The sequence below is a fragment of the Antechinus flavipes genome, chromosome 5, assembly GCF_016432865.1.
Source record: "Antechinus flavipes isolate AdamAnt ecotype Samford, QLD, Australia chromosome 5, AdamAnt_v2, whole genome shotgun sequence".
NCBI lineage: Eukaryota > Metazoa > Chordata > Mammalia > Dasyuromorphia > Dasyuridae > Antechinus > Antechinus flavipes.
The window spans coordinates 221,406,116-221,432,961 of record NC_067402.1 but is presented as its reverse complement, the minus strand read 5'-3'; the positions used below and the strand labels follow the sequence as shown (position 1 = coordinate 221,432,961).

General features: G+C 32.2%; 1 protein-coding gene across 1 annotated transcript; it reads right to left on the bottom strand.

The window, feature by feature from the left end:
* Positions 1 to 22,774: 22,774 nt before the first annotated feature.
* LOC127539397 (olfactory receptor 9K2-like) lies at positions 22,775 to 23,775 on the bottom strand. The gene has a single exon (XM_051963598.1). The coding sequence runs from the start codon at positions 23,714 to 23,716 to the stop codon at positions 22,775 to 22,777; it is 942 nt and encodes a 313-aa protein (XP_051819558.1). The 5' UTR covers positions 23,717 to 23,775.
* Between the last annotated feature and the right edge of the window lie 3,071 nt (positions 23,776 to 26,846).

Here is a 26,846-nt window from a genome sequence, read left to right as displayed (position 1 = left end):
TCCCCTCCTTTAGATAGCAAGCAATCTAATATATGTTAAACATATACAATTCTTCTACACATAATTATTTTTATTATTATTATTATAGCTTTTTATTTACAAGATATATGCATGGGTAATTTTTCAGCATTATTATTATAAGGACAATTAGAAGATGTGTATGTAGACAGAGGGTTCAATATAATATTTGTAACTTTAGAAACTTTATTACTATAATGGCAATTAAGAGTATATATAGGCAGAGAGTGCAGATAAAAGATAACATTGATAAAATGATATCCCCCCAAAGCAAAATAAAAGGGAGAAAAAGAAGATTGCCCTAGGAAGAGAAGAACAGGAGAGATAGAATGAGGAAAATGTCTTCATATAAAAGAGGCATGAAAGAACTATAATAATGGAGAAGAAGATGGGAAAATGTGATGCAAAACTTGACTCTTTTGCAGAATTTATTAAAAGAAGGAATAATATACTCAGTGGGCTATAGAAATCCAATTTATCATATATAGAAGCAAAAAGACAGGGTTAAGAGAAGGGGAGACACTGATAAAAAGGAGGTTGCATTAGAAAGCTGATGATCAAAAATAAAACAATTTTAAGAAAGGACAGAGTGAAGATGAGAGAGGATAAAAAAGGGGGAAAAAGAGGTTAGAAGGAAATATACAGTTAACATAACTTAAATATGATTGAGATAACGTTACCCATGAAACAGAAGCAGACAAAAGAATGAATTTAAACCCATAATCCTGCTATATGCTGTTTACAAAAACATATTTGAAGCACACTTGAAAATATATATGCAAGGTAAAGTATGGAGCTAAAGCAGAATCTATTATGCTTCAGCTGAAGCCAAAAAAGCAGGGGCATCAGTCATAATCTCAGACAAAGCAAAAGCAAAATTAGATCCTATTAAAAGAGATAGAGAAGGAAACTATATTTTGTTGAAAGGTATTATAAACAATAAAGTAATCAATATTGAACATAAATGTATCAAATTGTGAAGCATCTACATTTTTGAAGAAATTGAATGAGTTACAAGAAGAAATTGACAATAAATCCATATTAGTGGGGAAATCTCAATTTTCACCTTTCAGAACTAGATACATCTCTCAAAAAACAAAGAAAAAACTTAAAGAAGTGAGTAGAGTTTTGGAAAAGTGAACTATGACTGGAGGAAATGGAGTGAAATAGAACGGAATATATATATATATATATATATATATATATATATATATATATATATATAATATATATATATTTCTCAGCAGTAAAACACCTTGCCAAAACTCATCTTATTTTAGGATAAAAAAACTCTCAACACTCAATGCAGAAAAGAAATAGATACAGTAAATTATTCCTTTCCAGTCATAATGTAATAAAAATTACATTGAATTGGAAAAGGACATTTCAAAGATATGTTAAAATCTAAAAATTAACCAGAAAATAATAATCTAATACTTAAAAAGTAAGTTAAGGACTTAATGAAACAGGATTTTCCAACATTCCTAATTATAAGACCAGAGCTGAATATCAGATTTGGATCACTTAAATACTTTATTTCCTCTTCAATTAAACTGGGTAATTTAGATTTTTGTAGGTATTCATTTATTTCATTTAAATTGTCAAATTCTTGACATATAATTAAGTAAAATAGCTCCAAATAAGTGTCTTAATTTCTTCTTCATTTGTGGCCAATTCACTCATCTTGTTTTTGATACTGGTAATTTGGTTTTCTTCTTTCCTTTTTTAAATCATAAAAACAATAATAAAAACAATGAGACAACCTAACAATTTAAGGGATGCAGCCAAAGTACTATTTAGGGAAAAATTTATATAGAACCATAAAATGTATGTCCTCAAGTGAATACCAAATTGGAAATTTCTGAAAATCAAGAGAGAGATTAATAAAATTCAAAGTAAGAAAACCATGAACTAATAAATGAAGCTATTAAAAAAAAACCCAATAAAATATACAAACCATTGGTGAATTTGATTTAAAAAAAGGAAAGAAGAAAACCAAATTACCAGTATCAAAAACAAGATGAGTGAATTGGCCACAAATGAAGAAGAAATTAAGACACTTATTTGGAGCTATTTTACTTAATTATATGTCAAGAATTTGACAATTTAAATGAAATAAATGAATACCTACAAAAATCTAAATTGCCCAGTTTTAATTGAAGAGGAAATAAAGTATTTAAGTGATCCAAATCTGAGAAAAAGAAGTTGAAGAAGTCATCAATGAACTTCCCATGAAAAAAATCCCCATGGCCAGATGGATTCACAGGAGAATTCAACCAAACATTTAAATGGAATCAATCCCAATATTAAATAAACTATTTGGAAAAATAGAAGGAATCATGGTAAATTTCTTTTATGACACAAATATATCATGTTATCTACATTAAAATGTGTGTGACCTTGGTCAAAAGATAATCTTTTTTAGACTGAAGTTTCTTCACCAAAATAATAAATTGGGCAAGATGAACTTTGAGTTACTATAATCCATGCTTACATGCTAAAATTGTATATAGGTGCACACACAAAATATCAACTACTCATGGGTAGGCTGAGTCAATATTATAAAAAATGATCATTCCACCTAAAATAATCTATTTATTCAGTGCTGTGTCAATCAAAGTATAAAAATTATTTTATAAATCTGGAAAAATAGTAAGAAAATTAATCTGAAGAACAAAAGTCCAAGGATATTAAGAGAATCAATGAAAAAATGCAAAAGAAGGTAATCTTGTCTTACCAGATCACAAACTATATTATGAAATGGTAATTCTCAAAATAATCTGATTATCACCTAAGAAATGGAGGGGTGGATCAGTGGAATGGATTAGATGAAAATTACATTATAATAAATGACTTTAGTTATCAATTCTATGTTAAACTCAAAGATCCAAGCTTTTGGAACAAAAACACATTATTTGATAATAACAGGAAAACTGGAAAGCAGTATGGCAGAAACTTGTACACCAAGGTAAGGTCAAAATCTGCACATGATTTACACATAAAGGGTGATGCCATAAGCACATTAAGAGACAGGGAAACAGTCTATCAGATTTATGAATAAGGACAGAGTTTTGGACCAAAGAAGACACAGAGACTTTACAAAATATAACAACTCCAAGAGACTCCTGCATATCTATCAAACTGGCTAATATGACAGAAAAGGAAATATTGGATATTAAGAGAAGATATAGTGAAATTGGAACACTAATACACTATTGGTGTGGTTGGGAATTGATTTAATCTTTTTGAAGAGTAATTTAGAACTTTGCCCAAAGGGCTAGCAATAACCCTACTAGGTCTATATTTATAAGATATCCTACCCCTCCCACGCTCCCACCTCCAGCCAAAAAAAAGGTAAAAGGACCTATTTACACAAAAATGTTTATGAGAGTTGTTTTTATAGATACAAAAATTGGAAACTAGGAAAGCTCATCATTTGGATAATATCTAAATCAGCTGTAGTATATGATTATAATGGAATATTCTTGTGCTACAAAAATTGACAAACAGGATGATTTTAGAAAAGTCTGGAAAAACTTACATGAACTGATGCATAATGAACTGAACAGAACTAGGAGAATATTGTACATACTAACAGCAATATTGTTCCATGGAGAACTATGAATGACCTTGCTATTCTCATCAATGCAATGTTCCTAAACAATCCCGTAATAATAAAGCATGTCATCTGCCATTAGCAAAAGAACCGATATTATCTGAATAAGGACTGAAATATGATTTTTTCTTTTTAGCATTTTCATGTTTTTATTTTCCAAAATTACATGTAAAACAAATTTTTTATATTTGTTTTTAAAACTCTGAGATACAGATTCTCTCTTTTCCTCCCCAACATATCTCCACTCAGAAGGAACATGTGAAATTATGCAAAACATTTCCATAAATATCATTTGTATATATAGATCCTTTTCCTTTTAGTTTTTAAAATCTCTTTAATGATATATGGCTAGCAGTGTTATGTTTAAACAAAGAATATGCATGTTTTATAGCCTTTTTTATATAGATCACATATTTTATTCTTTATCAATGGGAGAATGGGTATTATTTTTAATAAATTTGATTCAGTTCCCTATACATATTTTAGTTTCCTCACTCTTTTTTTCAGCTCAAAAATGTGATATGAAAAAAGTTATTTCCAGATTTCTACATATTCTTTTTTTTATCTTTTTTTAATATTATTTTTAGCATGTGTTGATAATTTGTTCTCTTTTTGTATGCAGATAGCATTTTCTGTCCAAAGTCTATTGGGATTGCTTCAGATCACTGAACCACAGAGAAGAACCAAGTTTTTCACAGTTGATCATTGTATATTCTTGTTATTGTATACAATGTATTCCTGGTTCTCCTGGTTTTGCTCAGCATTAGTCCTCATAAATCTTTCCAGGCCTTTCTAAAATCAGCTGTTCATCATTTTTTATAGAACAATAACATTCCATTGGTATATTCATATACCACAACTTATTCAGTCATTGCCTAATTGATGGGCACATACTCATTTTCCAATTTTTTGCTACCACAAAAAGAGCTGCTACATTTTTGTGGATCTTTTCCCCTCCTTTTTGATTTCCTTGGGATACAGACTTAGTTACAACACTGCTGGGTCAAAAAATATGCAGGGTTTTGTAGCCTTTTGGGTATAGTTCCAAATTGCTCTCCAGAATGTTTGGATCACTTCACAATTCCACCAATAATACATTAGTGACCCCTTTTTCCCACATTCCTTTCAAATTTATCATTTTCTTTTGCTGTCATTTTAGTCAATCTGAAAGGTGTGATGTGGAACCTCATAATTGTTTTAATTTGTATTTCTCTAATCAATGATGATTTAGAGCATTTTTCATACAAATATAGATTATTTTATTTTCAAATTGTCTGTTCATTTGTTTTGACTATTTATCAATTGGGGAGTGACCAGTATTCTTATAAATTTGACACAGTTCTCTATATATTTTAGAAATGAAACCTTTATCAGAAACATTGGATGTAAAGATTCCCCCCCCCCCCAGTTTTGTACTTCCTTTTTAAATCTTGTTTCTTTTGGTTTTCTTTGTGCAAAACCTTTTTTTTTTTTTAATAGCTTTTTATTTACAAGTTATATGCATGGGTAATTTTACAGCATTGACAATTGCCAAACCTTTTGTTCCAATTTTTCCCCTCCTTTCCCCCACCCTCTCCCCTAGATCGCAGGATGACCAGTAGATGTTAAATATATTAAAGTATTAATTAAATACAAAATAAGTATACATGACCAAACCGTTATTTTGCTGTACAAAAAGAACTGGACTCTGAAATATTGTACAATTAGCCTATGTAGGAAATCCAAAATGCCAGCAGGCAAAAATATAGGGATTGGGAATTCAGTGGAATGGTTCTTAGTCATCTCCCAGAGTTCTTTGCTGGGTGTAGCTGGTTCAGTTCATTACTGCTCCATTGGAACTGATTTGGTTCATCTCATTGCTGAAGATGGCCAAATCTATCAGAATTGATCATCATATAGTATTGTCGTTGAAGTGTATAATGATCTCCTGGCCCTGCTTGTTTCACTCAGCATCAGTTCGTGTAAGTCTCTCCAGGCCTTTCTGAAATCATCCTGTTGGTCATTTCTTACCCAACAATAATAGTCCATAATATTCATATACCACAATTTATTCAGCCATTCTCCAACTGATGGGCATCCATTCAATTTCCAGTTTCTGATCACTACAAAGAGGGCTGCCCCAAACATTTGTTGTGCAAAACCTTTTTAATTTAATGTAATCAGAGTTGCCCATTTTGCCTTTCATAAGGTTCTCTAGTTCTTGGCCATATATTCCTCCTTTCTCCAAAGATCTGATAGGTAATTTTTTTTTTTTTTTGCTCTCCTAATTTGTTTATGGTATCATTCTTTAAGCCTGAATCATGTACCTATTTTGAAGTTATTTTGGCATGGGGTGTGAAATGTAGATTTACGCTGATTTTCTGTCATATTATTTTCCATTTTTCCCAACAATTTTTGTCATTTAGTTATTTCTTATTATCTCCAAGCTGGAGTTTGAAATTTTATCAAATACTAGATTGCTATAGGCCTTGTTTATTGTATCATGTGTGTTTAATCTATTCCACTGATTTACCTCTCTATTTCTTAGCTAGTACCAAATGATTTTGAAGACTGTTGCTTTGTAATATGGTTATATATATATATATATAAACATAAATATATATATATATATATACATATATATATATAAAAATTTTTATTTTTTATTATAGCTTTTTATTTACAAAACATATGTATGGGTAATTTTTCAACATTGACCCTTGCAAAACCTTTTATTCCAAGTTTTCCCCCACCCCCTCCCCTAGATGGCAGGTAGTCCCATACATGTTAAATATGTTTAAATATATGTTAAATACAATATATGTATGCATATTTATATGGTTATCTTGTTGCACAGGAAAGATCAGATTTAGAAAGAGGGTGGAAATAACTTGAGAAAAAACAAAAATGCAAGCACACAGTAGCAGAAAGAGTGGAGATGTTATGTTGTGGTCCTTGCTTATTTTCCAGTATTCTTTCTCTGTGTGTAATCAGTTCTGTTCATTACATATCAATTGGAACTGATTTGGATACTCTCATTGTTGAAGAGAGCCACATCCATTACAATTGATCATCATATAGTATTGTTGTTGAAGTGTATACTGATCTTCTGGTTTTGCTCATTTTACTCAGCATCAGTTCATGTAAGTCTCTCCAGACCTCTCTGAAATCATCCTGCTGGTCATTTCTTACAGAACAATAATATTCCATAACATTCATATGCCACAATTTATTCAGTCATTTCTCCAGTTGGTGGGCATCCCTTCAATTTCCAGTTTCTAGCCACTACACAAAAAGGGCTTCCACAAACATTTTTGCACATACAGGTCTCTTTCCTTATCTCTTTGGGATATAAGCCCAGTAGTAACACGGATGGATCAAAGGGCAAGCACAGTGTGATAACTTTTTGAGTATAGTTCCAAATTGCTCTCCAGAATGGGTGGATCTGTTCACAATTTCACCAACTACACCAACAATCAGTGTCCCAGTTTTCCCACATCCCCTCCAACATTCATCATAATCTTTTCCTGTCATCTTAGCCAATCTGACAGGTGTGTAGTGGTATCTCAGAGTTGTCTTAATTTGCATTTCTCTGATCAACAATGATTTGGAATACCTTTTCATATGACTAGAAAGAGTTTTAATTTCTTCATCTGAAAATTGTCTGTTCATATCCTTTGACCATTTATCAATTAGAGAATGGCTTGAACTATTATAAATTTGAGTCAATTCTCTATATATTTTGGAGATGAGGCCTTTAGCCGTAAAAAAATGTTTTCCCAGTTTATTGCTTCCCTTCTAATCCTGTCCACATTAGTTTTATTTGTACAAAAGCTTTTTTTATTTGATATAATCAAAATTTTCTATTTTGTATCAATAATGACTTCTAGTTCTTCTTTGGTCACAAATTCCTTCCTTCTCCACAGGTCTGAGAGGTAAATGATCCTAAGTTTTTCTAATTTATTTATAATCTCATTCTTTATGTCTAGATCATGAACCCATTTTGATATTATCTTGGTGTAAGGTATTAAGTATGGGTCAATGCCTAGTTTCTACTATACTAATTTCCAATTTTCCCAGCAATTTTTGTCAAATAATGAGTTCTTATCCCAAAGGCTGTGGTCTTTGGGTTTGTCAAATATTAGATTGCTAGTTATTGACTAATTTGGTCCTGTGAACATAATCTGTTCCACTAATCAACCAGTCTATTTCTTAGCCAATACCAAATGGTTTTGGTGACCACTGGTTTATAATATAGTTTTAGATCAGGTACAGCTAGGTCACTTTCATTTGATTTTTTTTTTTTTTTCATTAGTTCCCTTGAAATTCTAGACCTTTTGTTCTTCCAGATGAATTTTGTTGTTATTTTTCCTAGGTCATTAAAATAGTTTCTTGGGAGTCTGATTGGTATAGCACTAAATAAATAGATTAGTTTAGGAGTACTGTCATCTTTATTATATTCGCTCGACCTATCCAAGAGCACTTAATATTTTTCAAATTGTTTAGATCTGACTTTATTTGTGTGGAAAGTGTTTTGTAGTTTTGCTTGTTCCTAACTTTCCCTTGGTAGATAGATTCCCAAATATTTTATACTATTGACAGTTATTTTAAATGGGATTTCTGATTGTATCTCTTGCTGTTGGATTTTGTTAGTGATGTATAAAAATGCTAATGATTTATGTGGATTTATTTTATATCCTGTAACTTTGTTAAACATGTGAATTATTTCTAATAGCGTTTTATTAGAATCTCTGGGGTTCTCTAAGTATACCATTATGTCATATGCAAAAAGTGATAATTTGGTTTCCTCATTACCTACTCTAATTCCTTTAATTTCTTTTCCCTCTCTTATTGCCAAAGCTAGCATTTCTAATAAAATATTAAATTAAATAGTAATGGTGAAAGTGGGGTAACCTTGTTTCACTCCTGATATTACTGGGAATGGTTCCAGTTTATCCCCATTACATATGATGTTTACTGATGGTCTTAAATAGATGCTACTGATTATTTTAAGGAAAAGTCCATTTATTCCTATACTCTCAAGTGGTTTTAATAGGAATGGATGTTGGATTTTATCAAATGATTTGTCTGCATCTATTGAGATGATCATATGATTTTTGTTAATTTGGTTATTGATATTTTGCTAATTATGCTAATAATTTTCCTAATATTGAACCAGCCTTGCATTCCTGGTATAACTCCTACTTGGTCATGGTGTATTATTCTGGAGATGATTTTCTGCAGTCTTTGCTAAGATTTTATTTAAGATGACTGTTCGGTTCTGCAAACATATATTGTATCTAGGATATATTGTAACACATCTAACATATATAGGACTGCTTGCCTTCTAGGGGAGGGGGTGGAGGGAGGGAGGGGAAAAATCAGAACAGAAGCTAGTGCAAGGGATAATGTTGTAAAAAAAAATTTACCCTGGCATGGATTCTGTCAATATAAAGTTATCATAAAATAAAATAAAATAAAATATTTAAAAAAAAAGATTTTTCCATCGATGCTCATTAGGGAGATTGGTCTATAATTTTCTTTCTCTGTTTTCCACCTACCTAGTTTAGGTATCAGTACCATGTCTGTGTCATAAAAGGAATCTGGTAGGACTCTTTCATTCCCTATTTTTTCGAATAGTTTATATAACATTGGAGTTAATTGTTCTTTAAATGTTTGGTAAAATTCACATGTAAATCCATCTGGTCCTGGGGATTTTTTTTTTAGAGAGTTGATTAATAGCTTGTTCTATTTCTTTTTCTGAAATGGGACTATTTAATGAATTTATTTCTTCCTCTGTTAATCTGGGCAACCTATATTTTTAAGGTATTCATCCATTTCATTTAAGTTATCAAATTTATTGGCATAAAGTTGGGCAAAGTAACTTCTAATTATTGCTTTAATTTCTTCTTCATTAGTGGAAATTTCTCCGTTTTCATTCTTAAGACTAACAATTTGAGTTTCCTCTTTCCTTTTTCTAATCAAATTTACTAAGAGTTTATTTTGTTGTTTTTTTCATAAAACCAACTCTTAGTTTTATTGATATTTCATTTTTTTAGTTTCAATTTTATTAATCTCTTTTTTATTTTTAGAATTTCAAGTGTAGTAATTTGTTCCTTTTCTAGTTTTTTTAGTTCCAAGCCCAAATCATTGATTTTCTCTTTCTGTATTTTATGCAAATAGGACTCTAGAGATATAAAATTTCTCCTTATTATCACTGTGGCTGCATCCCACACATTATGGTATGATGTTTCATTATTGTCATTTTCTTGGGTGAAATTATTGTCTATGATTTGCTGTTTCACCTAATCATTCTTTAGGATGAGATTATTTATTTTTGGTCTATTTTGCCCTGGCTTTTTATTGAATGTAATTTTATTGCATCATGATCGGAAAGGGATGCTTTTACTATTTCTGCCTTTCTACATTTGAATTTGAGGTTTTTATGTCCTAATATATGGTCAATTTTTGTATAGATTCCATGAACTGCTGAGAAGAAAGAGTACTCCTTTCTGTCTCTGTTTAGTTTTCTCCAAAGATCTATCATATCTAACTTTTCTAGTATTCTATTTCCTCTATGACTTCTTTCTTATTTATTTTGTGGTTTGATTTATCTAGATCTGAGAGTGCAAGGTTGAGATCTCCCATGATTATAGTTTTGCTGTCTATTTCTTCTTGCAGCTCTCTTAATTTCTCTTTTAAGAATTTAGATGCAACACCACTTGGTGCATATATGTTTTATATTGATATTGCTTCATTATCTATGCTACCTTTTTAGATCAATTTTTTTGCTTTTGTTTGATCTGAGATGAGGATGGCTACCTGTGGTGTTTTCTTCTTTTTCTATAATATGATCATTCTCTCTGGGAGAATAGGTTTCTTGGGGAGGTTTTCTGGAGGCAGCCATCATTTCAGTTCCAAGTAATAATCACTCCAAATACAGCCAGCTGATAAAATCCAAATGTTTATTTCTCCAAGAGTTCTTGCAGCTTTGTCCTTTGCTTCTGCCTCTGTTTTCTTCAGCCTCCAGCTAGCACAAAGGTGGAAGATGGAATGAATCTGACTCCACCTCTGAGATTGGGCTTGTGGGCTTTCTCCCAGAGTGCTCCCCTCTCAATCTTTTCAACTGAACTAACTCATCTGAAGCTCTAAGAGCTTTTTATATATGATCTCCCAAAGGTTGACTCCTCCTCTGAAGGAGGGATTAAGGGAGGTGTGAATTCATAAAGTTACAAAGTTAACTTTGTGAATCTCCCATACTTGTGAACTCCAATGAGTACTTAAATACATTAGTGAGTTAAAGAATTTGCTAAGTACCGTGCTAAATTAGGCAACTGACTTATCACTTTGTAAGGTTTTGCTCTAATGCATGAACCAATAAGCATTGTGTTGATTCCATTGAGTTAACAGTAGGATTCTAACATCTCCCTTGAGTTATCATCTTGTTTCAAGTTCTGGCTCATAACAGCCACCCCTGCTTTTTTGATTTCACCTAAAGCATAGTAGATTCTGCTCCAGCCTTTTACTTTTATTCTGTATATATCACCCTGCTTCAAGTGTGTTTCCTGTAAACAATATATTGTAGGATTCTGCTTTTTAATCCAGTCTGCGATCTGCCTCCACTTTATGGGGAAGTTTACCTTATTAACATTTATGGTGAACTACTAATTCTGTATTTCCTGCCACTTTATTATTCCCCAAATTATGCTTTTTTCTTTCCTTTCCCCCTTATCCATCTCCCCACTTGCCTCATGCAGCACTTCTTCTTTAGAATCCTTCTCTCCCCCTTGAAGTCCCTCCCCTTTTCTTAAAACTTTTCCTTACTCTTTCTGTAATCCCTTCTGATTATCCTAATCCTTCCCTTTTCATTTTCCCCTCCCATTTTTCAATGAGGTGGGAGAAGTTTCTATGTAAACCAAATAGGTCTAATATTTCTTCTTTGAGTAAAATCTGATGTGAGTTAAGATTCACACTATGTTCATCCCTCTCTCTTGATTCCCTTAGATACAATAGGTTTACTTTGCCTCTTTGTGAGATGTAATTTCCCTCTTTTTACTTCCACTTTTCCCTTTTTCTGGTACAATTTCCTTTCCACTTCTAGTTCCTTTTTTATAACAGTAAAACCAAATTATACATGTACTCTTTATATACCCATAATAGAAATACATTTTTTCAAGAGTGTTTTTTCTGCTGTTTCTGCTTCTCTTGAGTCCTATATTTGGAGCTCAAACATTTTGTTTAGCTCTGGTTTTTTCATCAGGAATAAATGGAATTCACCTATTTCATTGAATGTCCATCTTCTTTCCTGCTCATTTTGGCTGTATAAGTTATTCTTGGCTGCATACCAAGGTCTTTTGCCTTTCAGAATATCAGATTCCAGGCCTTCTTGTGGTGGCTCCTCAGTATTTGAATTGTTTTTTTTTTTTTTTCCTGGATGCTTGTAGTATTTTTTTCCTTGGTCTGATGTAATATTCATCTCTAAAATATAATATTTTCTGGAAGCAGGTTTCTTGGGTGGCTTCTAGGAGCAGCCTTTGTTTCAGTTTCAGCAATCACCCCAAATGCAGGTAGGAGTTTAAGTTCAAATCTTTTAGTGTCTTCCTCCTTGGGCCCGATTAGCTTTCTTAGAGGCTTATCTCTCTCCTTGGTTCTGAGAGCTTTTGTCATTAGTCCTTTGTCTCTCCAGCTTCAGCCTCCAGCCAGAACGAAGGTGGAAAATGGAATGGATCTATCTCCACCTCTGAGAATGGGCTTGTCCTCTCTGACTTGTGAATCTCCTGGACTGAATCCTGGTTGAGGCTCCTAGCTTATATATGCTCTCTTAAAGGTGTGAATTTTGTGGAACTGTAGTAAGTACTAAGAGAGAGAATCTAGAGAACTGTTAAGCACCCTGCTAAACAACCATTGTCTCTATCAATTCTATTGACTTAGCACGTTATAAGAATTCTAACAGTCTGATAATTCTGGACTTTAGCCACAACATTTCTTGGAGTTTTGATTTTGGGATCTTTTTCACTGGGAGATAAATGAATTCTTTCAATGTCTATTTTGTCTTCTGTTTGTATATCATCTAGGCAGTTCTATTTGATGATTTCTTGAAAAATAGTGTCTAGGCTCTTTTTTATCATGATTTTCAGGGAGTCCAATAACCCTTAGATTATGTCTCCTAGATCTATTTTCCAGTTCTGTGTTTTCCCAAGTAGGTATTTAACATTTTTTCCCTATGTTTTCATTTTTTTTTGCTTTTGCTTGACTGATTCTTGGTGTCTCCTGGAATCATTCATTTACATTTATTCGTCTGATTTTTAATGAATTATTTTCTTTGTTTATTTTTAATTTTTTTTGTATTTGTCCAATTGAGTTTTTAAATGAGTAAATGAGTTTTAAATGAGTTAAATTTGTTCTATGCAATTTTTTTCCGTTTTGCCAATGTAAAAAAAATAATTATTTTCTTTTTCCAATTCATAAATTCTGTTTTCCTTGGAACTGTTTATGTTTTCAAATTCACAAATTCTGTTTTCCTGGGAGTTGTTTATCTTTTACAATTCACAAATTCTGTTTTTTTAGGGAGTTGATTTCTTTATCCACTCTATCTTTTAATGACTTATCCTGACCTTCTAGCAAAGTTTTCCTTTTCTTTCTCCATTTTTCATCTAATATAGATATACACTGCTTATTATTTTAAGGAAAGTTCTCTTTATCTCTATGATCTCTAGTATTTTTAATAGAAATGAATGCTGAATTTTGTCTATTGAGATTATATATGATTTCTTTTGGTTTTGGTATTGATGTGGTTGATTATAGCAATAGCTTTCCTGGTATAAATCCCAATAGTTCATACTGTATTATTCTGCTGAGAAGTTGCTATAATCTCTTTGCTAATATTTTATTTAAAATTTTTGCATTAATATTCACTAGGGAGTTTGGTCTGTAATTTTCTTTTTTTTTTTTTTTTTTTTTTTCTGTTTTGGCTCTCCCTTGTTTAGGTATCAGTGCCATATTGTGTCATAGAAGAAATTTGGCAGTATTTTTTTTTCAAATAGTTTGCATACTATTCAAATCAATTGTTCTTTAAATGTTTGGTAGAATTCATTTGTGAATCCATCTGGCCCTGGAGATTTTTTCTTAGGCAGTTCATTAATGACTTGTTCAGTTTCTTTTTCTAAAGTGGAAGTATTTAAGGATTTTATTTCCTCTTCTGTTAACCTGGACAATTTATATTTTTGTAAATATTCATGCATTTTGGGTATAATGTCAGACTTCCTGCCATAGAAGTAGGCAAAATAATTCCTAATTATTGTTTTAATCACTTTTATCACTTTCATTTTTGATCCTGGTGATTTTTTTCTTTCCTTTTTTTGATCAAATTAACCAAAGCTATAAACAGTTTTTGTTTTTTATTTATTTTGTTAGTTCTTTTATAAAACCAACTATTAGTTTTGTTTATTAGTTCAATAGTTTTCTTTTTCTCTATTTTATTAATCTCTCCTTTGAGTTTCACAATTTCTAATTTGATATTTAATTGGAGTTTTAAATTTCTTCTTTTTATAACTATTTTAGTTTTATGCCTAATTAATTGATCTCCTCTCTCTCTATTTTATTTATGTAGCAATTTAGCGATTTAAAATTTCTCCTTTTCCCTTAAGAAGTGCTTTGGCCGCATCTCATAGATTTTGGTATGTTGTCTCATTACTGAGATTCTCTTGGATGAAATTATGGATTGTTTCTATGATTTGTTGTTTGACCCATTCATTTTTAAGGATTGAAGTATTTAATTTCCAATTGGTTTTTAGTCTATTTTTTCTTGGACCTTTATTGAACATAATTTTATTGCATTATGGTCTGAAAATGAAGTATTTACTATTTCTGCCTTATTGCAGTTGACTGTGAGGTTTTTAATACCCTAATACATGGTTAATTTTTGAGTAGATGCTATATACTGCTGAGAAAAAAGTGTATTCCTTTCTGTCCCTATTCAATTTTCTCCACAGTTCTATCATTTTTTTTTGTTTGTTTTGCAGGATCCTGTTGATCTCCCTTGTTTCTTTCTTGTTTATTTCGCAGTTAGATTTGTCTGATTCTGAGATGGGAAGGTTGAAGTCCCCCACTATTATAATTTTATTTTCTATCTTGTAACTGATTAAAATTTTCTCTATGAATTGGCCTACTCTACCACTTGGTAATACATATTACTATCATTACTTCTTCATTATTTATTATACTCTTTTATCAAGATGTACTTTGTCTCATTTTCTCTTAATAAGATCCATTTTTTACTTTTGCTTTATCTAATAACAGAATTATTAAACCTGATTTTTTAAAAAAAACTTCAACTGAAGTATAATAAATTCTGTACCAGCCCTTTATATTTACTCTGTATGTATCTCTCTGTATAAAGTATGTTTCCTATAAATAACATGTTGTAGGATTCTGTTTTTTAATCCACTATGATGTTTGCTTCCATTTTATGGGAGAGTTCAACTCATTCATATTAACAGTCATGATTATCATTTCCCTCCATCCTATTTTCTTCTCTCTATATACTTTTGTTCTCTCTTTCCACCATGTCCTTGGTCTTGTGGTTTTTTTATCTACTCCATCTACTACCTTATCTTCTACCAACCCTTCCCACCTTCTCTTACCTTTTCCCCTAGTGTTTTTGCTTTTGATTCTATCCCATTCCTCCCTTTTCTTTTTCTCTTTATCCTCCTACTTCTTTATAGGAGTAAATTAATTACTATACCCAATTGAATGATTAAATTATTCCCTTTTAGAGCCAAAACTTATGAAATCAAGTTTCAAACAATGCTAAACCCCCTCCCCCCCTTTCCCCTCAATTATATTAGAGGGGCCTCTTGGTATGAACTAATTATCCCATTATACCTTCCCTTTTCTCTTTTTCTAATATAGATATTTTCCCACTCCTTAATGTCTTTTTCTTTGAAATCATTACAACAGAATCCATTCATAATCACATGCTCAAATCCATGTGATGCCCCCCTCTGTCTGCCCCAGTATCAGATACAATTCTCAAGTGTTTACAGATATTGCTTTCCCATTTAGAGATATAAATAATTTAACCTAAAATATATATACAATATACCTTTCTATGGTTTTGGTTTGTTGATTTAAATTTCTGTTTAATTCTGGCTTTTTCAACATAAATAATTGAAAGTCTCTTCATTGAAGTTCCATCTTGTCCCCTGAAAGATGATGTTGAATTTCACTGGATAGTTAATTTTTGGTTGTAATCCTAGGTAATTTGCCTTCTCGAATATGGTATTTCAGGTTCTCCTTTCCTTTATTATAAAAGCTGCCAGATCCTGGGTAATTTTGACTATTGTTCCTTGATATTTAAATTGTTTTTGTCTGGCAGATTACAATATTCTTTTCTTGAGATTATAGTTTTGGAGTTTTACAATCATGTCCTTTGGGGTTTTCCTTAAGGTATTTCTTTGCAGGTGATTGATTTCTTAAGGTGATTGATGGATTCTTTCAATGAGTATTTCCCCCTCTATTTGAAGAATATTGGGGCAGTTTTCCTTAATTAACTCTTGTAGAATGCCATCTAGGCTTTTTTTTTTTTCTTTTTTGCTTATGACCTTCAGGTAAGCCAATAATTTAAAAGTTATGTGTTTGTATCTATTTTCCATATGACTGTTTTGCCAATGAAGTATTTCACATTTTCTTTCATTTTTCATTCTTTTTAGTTTGTTTTACTGATTCTTATTGTCTTACAAAGTCATTAGTTTCCATTTGCTCTGTTCTAGTTTTTAATATGAGATTTTCTTCAGTTATCTTTTTTATCTCTTTTTCCATTTGATTAAACTACTATTTAAGTAGTTGTTTTTTTAGACAATTTTTTCCTTCTTTTTTTCCAAATTGTTGACTCACTAATGCATGCTTCTTATTTCTTTTCTCATTTTTTCTTCTACCTTTCTTATTTGCCTTTTGAAGATTTTTTAAAAAGCTTTTCCAAGAAGTCTCTTGGAGCCACTTTTTGAGTCTGAGTTTGTGTTTTAGTCTGTCCTGTCACCATGTTCTACGTACTGTTTTTTTTTTTTCTGTTTGTTGCTCATTTTCTTTCCTTTTCTTTTGGTATTTCCTCTTTTAAAGAATTTTTAAGGTGCAGCTCTGCTCCTGAAATAAATGGGATGCTGTCCCATGCTTCCTATTCAGCTTTGCATCTTGGCTTTGAGCACAGGGACCCTTTGTGTTTGTAGGGAGTAGTTCTGCCTGCTCTGCTAAGGAAACAGTCTGGTTTCTCAGAGTTTGCCTTCTGAACTAGGACTGTACTGCTTCTCTACTGAGCTAGGACTGAGGTCTTAGTTGCTGATTTTGTGTGATTAAGATCCTTTCACCAGCTTTCCCAGACTCTATGTGACCTAGGCTGAACACCCTAGTGAGATTGACCTTCATTGAAATTTTTTCAGTCCATCTTGAGCTGGAGAAAGGTTTATTCTGTCAGACTCTGTTTAGAGGCTTGCTGTTATGTGGTTTTCAAGGGAAACTGGGAGAGGTTGAGCAGCTTCCTGACTTTACTGTTTCATTTTGACTCCATGATGTCCAATGTCTTATCTTCTGTCAGGAAGCACCTAATGGGCTCTGAGCCCTTGTTTTGTTCTCTTAATCTTATCTTTTAGGTTTCATATACAAGATTAGTTCACAAACTATCTTGATCTCAAGAACTGTATTTCAGTATTTCAGACTCACCAATAACTCATAGCTGGGTAAAGTGGTCACTTTGTGTTACATTTACTACAAAGATTTTTGCACATTATGTTACACAAAGAGTGTAGAACTCTTTGATTTATTCTCTAGTGAAAGAGATTCCAATCTCCAGCGCTTAATAACTTTGTTATTGGACAGGAATCAAGAAGTTATTTTGTTGTTTATTCAGACATGCCCAAATGCCCATGATCCCATTTAGGATTTTCTTGGCAGACATCCTGGAATGGTTTGCCATTTCCTTTACCAGATCATTTTACATGTAAGGAAACTAAGGTAAATGGGATTAAATAATTTGCCCAGGATGACATAAGTAGTAAGTGTATGAAGCTAAATTTGAACTCATAAAGATGAGTCTTCCTGATTTCAAGTTGAGTGCTCTATCCATAGTACTACCTAACTCCCAAAGAACCCCTTTACGATGTTTAATTCTAAATTCTGCTCTTTTCTGAAACATGATCTTTTCCTTTTTCTTAATCTCATTTCACTAAGGTACATATATATTAAAGAGACTCCAGGATAGTCCCTGGATTATAGGAGGTGTATATTGACATTAAGTTATTTAGTCAGACATTTGACAAAGAGTCAGAAAATCTGGATTCCAAATCTCATTTTGCCATTAACAAGATCTCTGACCATGTCCCAATTATTTCTCCTTAATGAGACTGAGTTTCTGTCCTGTTAAAATGAAGTGTTTTTAAGCCAATGTTTAAGTTCCTTTCAGCCCTAAAATTGTCTTGACTGTGGTTTGTCTACATCTTATACCTAGTCTATTATTTGTACAATTTCCTTAGTAGGCTATTTGTTCAATATTCCATTCTTATGCCAATGTCTAATGAGAGAGAATTTCATATAAATCAGAACTAAAAATTGTATTATGAAATTCCAAAAAATTGTGAAGTTTATTTTTCTTTAATCAGCTTATATATTTTTAGTCAGGATTTCTTCTTCTTCTTCTTCTTCTTCTTCTTCTTCTTCTTCTTCTTCTTCTTCTTCTTCTTTTAATCTTTAATTGCTCCCCTCCCCTCCCATTTTTAAATAATAGGTTTTATGTTCAAAATACATGCAAATAGTTTTCAACATTCACTGTGCAAAACCTTGTGTTCCAAATTTTTCTCCCTCCCTTCCCCTATCTTCTCCCTTAGACAGCAAGAAATTCAATATATGTTAAACATGTTAAATATATTTCTAGATTTATCATACTGTGGAAGAAAAATCAGATCAAAAAGAGAAAAAAGGAGAAAAAAAGAAATAGCAAGTAAACAGCGACAAAGAAGGTGATAAAAACTATATTGTGATCCATATTCAGTCCTAATAGTTCTCTTGTTGAATGCAGACTACTCTCTTTACCATGTCTATTGGAATTGTCCTGAATCACCTCATTGTTGAAAAGAGCACATCCATCAGCCACATTGGCTTACTTCCTAGCAGGAATTAAAGTCTCTTTTGGAGAAGGTAGGAAGAGAAGACTACAAATGTCAATTCTGTTTTATTTTGAGCCACACAATAAAAGAAGATAGGCCACATGAGGCACAATTTTTCTATATTTGGATTCAAGAAGAATCAATAGGTTCAAATCCTGACTTTGATACTTAATAACAATATAATGCTAGGCAAATCACTTTAAATTTGGATATTAGCTTCTGAGTTGGAGACAAGTTGTCATTTGTCTCTTGCATTAAGAGTTTACTATAATGACAAAATAGCTCTTTTTTTCTTTTCACATAATCTTGATTGTAGAGATTTGTTAACTGTGTACATGCAATTAACAGGAAATAAAGAAATAGAAGAATGATTTTCAAATGAGAAAAATACAAAGATATAATTGTAAAAAGGTCATGAAATTAATAGTGAAGATATACTTCTCATTTTCTTCTGTTATGCCCTAAAATGCAAGAATTGGTTGTCTCATCCAAAACGAAAGTTAGATTTTGTTTGGAGGTTTTTTGATGTATTGCTGACAAATTATACTTTTTGCTTGGTCTAGACACATGAAGAATGTGTGTGTGTGTGTGTGTGTGTGTGTGTGTGTGTGTGTGTGTGAAAGAAAGAGAAAAAAGAGAAAAAGCAGAGACAGAGGGAAAGAGGGGGGGAGAAGGAGAAAGAGAGGAAGAGGAAGAGGGAGAGGGAGAGACAGAAGGAGAGACAGAGAGACCACAGTGCTATCGCATTACCAGAAAGACTTTTAAATGGTCATTGCTAAAGATCAAAGACATGGAACTATGGAGAGAAGTCAAAGAAGATGTTGAGAAAGGAGAGAAATCTTTTCTGATGCAGCTGTTTTCCCTTTTAAATTTCAGAGAACTTTTGAAGAGAATTTACTTCATATCTTTAGGGAAATTGAATAGCATAAGGCTGTTTTTACATGTGAAGTGAAATTAATTGCCATTAAAATGAGAATTTGAAGTAAACTTCAACATGATTTTTTGTGCAAATTACTATTACATTTAAATTAAAATTAATTTAAATAAAATAAAAATAAATATTTATTATAATTTCATATATTAATTCTTCATATTCACTAATTTTAATAATATGCTTAAAGATAAGGTATTGTACTAGTATTTAACAGAATATCTGGCACATAGTAGACATGTAATAAATGTTTAACAATTGATTAATATTGAGAAATAAAGATAATTACTACTTCAATTTATTTAATAACATATTCCATGGACTTGATTGGAAACTCAAGATAATTAATAATAAAGAATCCAATTTGATGAAGAAAATATCAAAACAAATTTTTGAATTTCACCAGAACTTGGGCTAGTCATTTAAAAAACAAAACAAAATAAGTAGTAGACTGAGGTATAGTTTACAAGTGCCTCAGATCCATAATACTGGCTATTAATGAAAGGTTATGATTTATATTCAAGCTGGAACTTGAGTAGAGTTTGAGTACAACATGGAAATTATGTGAGAGAGATGGAGTTCTAAGAAAATAGGGTTTGAGTTCAAGTATGGAGAAATTTCCATTGCAAAATCACAGAAATAAGAAATGTTATGTTGTATATATGGAACAAGTCAGATTACCATAAGAGTGTATGAAAGAGAGCATGGTTTTCTAAATAGGAAAAGAAGCTTGGGGAAGTTTGAAAAAGATATTAAATGCTAAATAATTTTATATTTACTCCAAGGAGTGACTGGAAATTATGGAATTTTTTTGAGTAAAGAAGTGACATAGATTTGAAATAAAAGGGAAAATAACTTGATGTCACGGTGTGACATGTAGTTTAGTGGAAAGAACTTGCGTCAGGGAGGCCAATTAGAAGGAAGTTACAACTTCTGGTTAGAATGTCAGTATAGTATGGAAAGATCCAGTGTTCTTTATGATCAACAACAAAGCAAATATTAACATAGCATATTAAATGTCATTTCTCTTTCCTACAGAGGTGTTTTTCAACATGTAATTGCCATGGCATTAGTTGTCATAGCTGTAGCAAAGTTTTAAAATTTTCTAGAGCCCAGATCTCCATGACATTGGAAAGAGGGGAAAAGATTTAGGATATGGGATTGGTTTTTATAATGAGGCTATAAATTTAATCAGCTGGTGTAGTCTCATTTTCAATGGCATAGTGGTAAGAGGGGAGAAGTTGCTGAGTGAATGCAAAGTAAATATCACTTCAAACTGTTGTATTTTGGGTGTCCTAGACCATAAAGTCATCTGAAATTGTCTTATCTTTGGTGCATAATGTCTGGTTTAGAGAGATTTGAAAGATCAGAGGGATCATTAGTTCTTCATCTTGATCTCATGATTTTAAGATTATTTCCCCAACCCCACTAAGTTCAATTACATTTGACTCAAAGAAGGATTTCTATCCACATTTAGCATCCCAACCAAATAAGAAAAGATATTAGTCATTCTATCTATCTAGATCTGTGATTAAACAGTTTGCAGAAATACCAGAGAAGAAACTTCTTCTACCAATGGAACTTATAACCTGAGAGTGTTGCCTGATGCACTGAGGTTAAAAGTCTCAGATCATATAGCCTGGATGTGTCAGAGCAAAACTATAAAGTATTTACTCAGAAATCCATATCCTACTCAAGTTGGGAAATTCTCTCAATCAAGAGGAATGGGATTTCTTGAGTTATCTATCAGTGAGAGGTCAAATAACAGGGGATCAAAGATAGGGAGCCAAAATGTAAGCAAAGTAATGTATTAGCATGCTAAAGAGCATTTCTCACTGGTAGCATCTTTAGCAAAGTTTAATTTTGATAATGTTTTAGTTCTATTTAGAGTATACAGCCAATTAGCAACATTCTGTAGCAACTTAGTATAGATAACAAATCTTTTCACAGGAGAGGGAGGGCTAGAAAAAAAAAAGAGAAATAAGCCAAAGGTAAAAGGAGTTTCCTAGGGAATATTTATCACTTAGATGGCATAGTTTGTTTATGCATGGGAAAGAGCATGAGAAAATATTTCTTATTTAAGGGGATCCAGAGTCAAGAGGACTCTGACCAGATACATTTACATTCATTAAAGAGATTGATTTAGATAAAATTACAAATATTTTATCATAGAGTAACAAGTAATTATTGCAACTGATGAGGCCATCTGATTTATTATTTCTTTGCATGATTTATTAGATTTTATTTCTCTTTTCATAATAATTTGGGAGCCTCCACTTTTAGGCTACCAAATAGGACATCATTTGGAATGTCTCAAAATGATTTTGGTTCCCTCACCTCTACTCCCTTACACCTCAATTTAGCTTATTTTTCAAATAAATGATTTTAGATGGCTAAATAAATGAACATCTAAACAAACAAATATGTAGAAAATGTACCATTAAATATAAATTATCAATAACTTATAACCCATACCTGTTGTAACAACTTCTAGACCTGCAAATTTAGCTAATCAAAATTCCAATAACCTCAACATTTATGCAATGACAACTGAAATTTAACTTCTTCTCTGATATAAGTTATTTATGTGAAAAGTGTTTTTCCCCTCTATGAATCTTGAATGTTTGCTTATTAATTTAAAGGTAGACACTAGATTAAAACTCAGGAAGTTCTGAGTTTAGATCTGGTCTCAACTCTGGTCACTTATGTGACACTGGACACTACTTTCTCATTTGAGTTTCCTCAAATAGTTTCCTCATTTGAAAAATGGTAAGAATGATAATTGTGTCTATTTTTCAGGGTTAATGTAAGAATAGAATGAGATAATATTTATAAAATGCATTATAAGCCTTGAAGTACTATGTAAATGATAATTGTTATTGTTGTCTTTATGCAATTAATAAGTTCAGGAGATAACAATTACTGTTTTGAAAGAAACATGGCTATAACATTGTCTTCATTCAAGTAGACTTGTGGAGGGACAATTGCTGACTGGGAGGAGAATCTTTGTGTAAAAGTAGCTCACAGATACAGAATCAACATCTATCAAATAGTTCAAGATAGTAAAGACCAAGAATCTTAGAGAAAACCCTTTTTGCCCCATAACATACCTTTCAGAGCTTCTTTGACATCTTTGTTTCTTAAAGAATAAATCAAAGGATTTAACATTGGAGTGACAATGGTGTAACACAGAGAGGCCACTTTCCCCAGCTCTGGGTTACTGGCAGGTGTGAGATACATAAAAGAAACAGTCCCATAGAGCAAACTCACAACCATCAGATGAGACCCACAGGTGGAGAACGCTTTCATTTGTCCTTCAGTGGAACGGATCTTCAGGATAGTAGATATGATATAGATGTAAGACACCATGATGATTATAATGGTAGGTAAAATAATGATGGCAGACAAAGAATATGACACCACCTTGTTAATAAAGACATTAGAACATGAGATCTTCTGTATTGGGCGAATATCACAGTAAAAAAGGTCAATAACATGAGATGCACAGAAGGACATAGTAAAGGTAATGCTGACTTGAAGGATGGAACTGATACAGCCACAAAAATAGGATCCTGCAACCAGTTGGATGCAAAGGCTTCTTGACATACGGGCAGAATACAGGAGTGGGGAGCAAATGGCTATGAAGCGGTCATAGGCCATAGCTGCCAACAGAAAGCCCTCAGTCACAATAAAGAGAGCAAAGAAGAAGAGCTGGGCCACACAGCCTGCAAAGGAGATGGTCTTATTCTCAGAGAGAAAGTTGACTATGGCTTTGGGTGCCACAGCAGAGGAGTAGGAAAGATCAATAAAAGAGAGATTGCCTAGGAAGAAATACATTGGTGTGTTCAGTCGGGAAGCAGTCAGGATGAGGACAATCATACCAATGTTCCCCAGAAGGACCATGCTATAGGAAAGCAGAAATATGAAGAAAAGGAGGATTTGAAGCTCTGGACGGACCTGGAAGCCTACGAGAATGAATTCATTCACTTCTGAGTGGTTGCTTATCCCCCTGTCACCCATGGTAGAGATCTGCTGAGAGGCAAGGTCAAGAAATGAATTCTCATTTTTGATCCTGACATTATTACCATTGACAAACATTAATTTGATTCCACTAAATACCTGTCAAACATCTCATTTAATTTGCAACATAGTTTAGATAGATTTATATATTGTGCATCATTATATTAGGGGATGGAGCTTTGTCATTCCTGGTGACATTTCAAGAGAATATGCATATAGTCTTTGCTGAACTCTAGTCATTTATATGCTTGTGAATATTTAGAAACTGGGTAGGAGATAAAGTTGATCTATCTGATCTATCTTATTCTCCAGATAGCTCTTTAGTACTCACACTTCAGAGCCAGAAAGGAAATTAGAATTAGACAGAACAAAAACTACTTTGTACATTTTTTGAATCATCTGCTCTTCTACCTTAGTATCTGATCAGGGGACTGTTCATCATCTCTTTTTGCAAGCTCCTGAGTCATGGATTCATGGAAACAGATCCCACAACACTTCTAAAGGATTAATTTGAAGGAAATAGAGAATATGAACAAATACTCTTTATAACTTACCAAGAAGACCAATTATATGAATGTCCTTTGATCCTGTTTCACTTTTCTAACAATAGAACTCTTTACAAACGATGAAGTAGCTTACCTACTCCTGAGAGTGAAATGATGGAATTCATGTAGAATGAGATGACACACACACAGACACAGACACAGACACACACACACACACACACGCGCGCGCGGGTGCGCACACACAATTTCTAATGTGACCAATGCAGAAATTTGATTGGTGTCATTATGCATATTTATTTCAGAAGTTTTGGTTCTATGTTTAGATTTCTCCCCCCCCTCCTCCCCCAGTGTAGATGTGGGATCTGGGAAAGGAAAAAAAAAGTTCATTGAAAAGAAATGATGAAAATCTTTTTTGTTTTAAATATTGGTATTTCATTATATTTTTTTCTTTTGTATCACACCCTTTTCCACCTGATTCATGTCCTGAAAATATCTTCAGAAGCTCTCTAGGGTAAAAGATGAAATATTGAACTTAACATTTAAGTCCTTCCACAAAATGACTCTCATTTACCCTTCTAGTGGTTCATATTCCTGCATTCTTCTTTGCAGCTAAACAAGGTTGTTCATTGATGCCTATTACTGACATTCCATTATCTATTTCCACATTTATACACTTTTTTCAGAAAAATACATTCTCTTAGAATTTTTCCCTCAGAACATATATATATATATATGTATATATATACATATATATATAAATGTATACATGTAATACATATATTAGAAATATATTAGATCTCTCTCTTTCTGTATGTGTATACATTCACACCATGAATGTATGGGTGTATAATATATAAATATATGTGGATATGTATATGTGTGTATATATATATACACATACATAGAAAAATATAATTTAAATATCATATAAACATATTCAGCCATTTCCCTAAAGCATAAGGGTAGTCTTAAAATTTAGAAAGCATTATATTTCTTTTAACAAAGAATCTCAGTATTTAAATTCACTGATATATCCCTGCAGTCCATCCTTTTATTACCGATACACCATTATAATGCAGTGGAAAGACCACATGATCAGTAGTCCAAGAAACTAGGACAAAATCCTGAGCTTGCCTCTGAATTACCTATGCGATCTTTGCCAAGTGACTTGACTCCTCTTGTCTTCAATATTTTCATCTATAAAAGCAGCAGGTTGATCTGAATACTTTCTAAGCTCCCTATCTGTTTGAAATCTAAGATATTAAGCTCTCAAGTAATTTTGAAAACACCAAAGCCAACAGAAGTCAACATTTTGTAGATTTCTCATCTATATGGTGAAGGATTAAAAATATAAAGAAAACAAATAAGTATTCTGAAGACTTGGAAGAGATCAAAATAAGAATGCCTAAACTTAATAAAAACTTTAAATCAGGTAAAGAGTTATTGAACAGAAGAGGTAAAAATCAATTTTGATCTGCTATAATGTTCTTTATATAAACACATAGAATTTAGATTTCATATACCCTAGCAAGAATTGTCTAGACAAGAAGGTTACTGAACTTTGAGATGGGAGATTGAAGAATCTCTTTCTCTTTGGTGAATTTTAAAACAAGATTGAGTCTCCTATCTGGGTCAGCTTAAGCAAGGTACAGCCCCAGAACTAGAATATGGATCATATGATTTCTCAAGGCCAGCCCCAACTCTCAAATTATGACTAGTATGTTCAATATAAAGCAAAAATTTGAGTTTAGACTATCTCCTAAAATAGTGCATAGCATATAGAATGAAGACATTTTTTATTTTTGAGTCAATAAGCATCTATTAAGCATCTACTGTACCATAGAAACCATGCTGTAGTCTTAACACTATTTTCTTTCTTTGTTTAATTTAATAGCATTTTATTTTTTAATTACACATAAATATAGTTTTCAATATTCATCTTTGTAAGATTTTGAGCTCCAAATTTTTCTCCCTTCCTTGGCCTTTCTTTCTCTAAGACAACAAGCAATCTTATATAGGCTACACATGTACAATAGTGTTAAAATTATTTTCACATTAGCTATGTTGTCAAAGAAGACTCAGAACAAATAAGCAAAATCATGAGAAAGAAAATAATAAAAAAGTGAAAAGAATATGCTTTAAACTGCATTCAGATCCATAGTTCTTTCCCTAGATGTATTTCCTTGGAATTGAGACATTTAAAAAAAAATTGGTAATGATTTGACTGAAATAAAAAAAAATGACATTTGGGGATTTGTCTCTTACCTGAAGATATTTTCTGTTCCTTTTCTTGCCTATGTTTCTACCCATAGAAAATTTAAATTTCTTGGTTTTGATTCTGAAAAGAGGAAGAAAAAAAGAAATAAATAGCAGAATCCAAATTCACCACATCAAGAAATTTTTAGTTATACACAAATTGATGTAATAAGAAGTGAACAGAACCAGGATAAAATTGTAGACAGTATCCCATGTTGTATAATGATCAGCTACGAATGACTTAGCTGTTCTGACCAATACAACAAAACAAGACAATTCCAAAGGACTTACGATGAATAATGTTATTCATCTTCAGAAAAAGAACAAATAAGTATTTTTGAAAACTTTATTGTTCTTGAGGTTACTTA

Coding starts and splice junctions, on each gene's coding strand:
- LOC127539397 (XM_051963598.1), bottom strand. CDS start 23,716: ATGGGTGACAGGGGGATAAGCAACCACTCAGAAGTGAATGAATTCATT.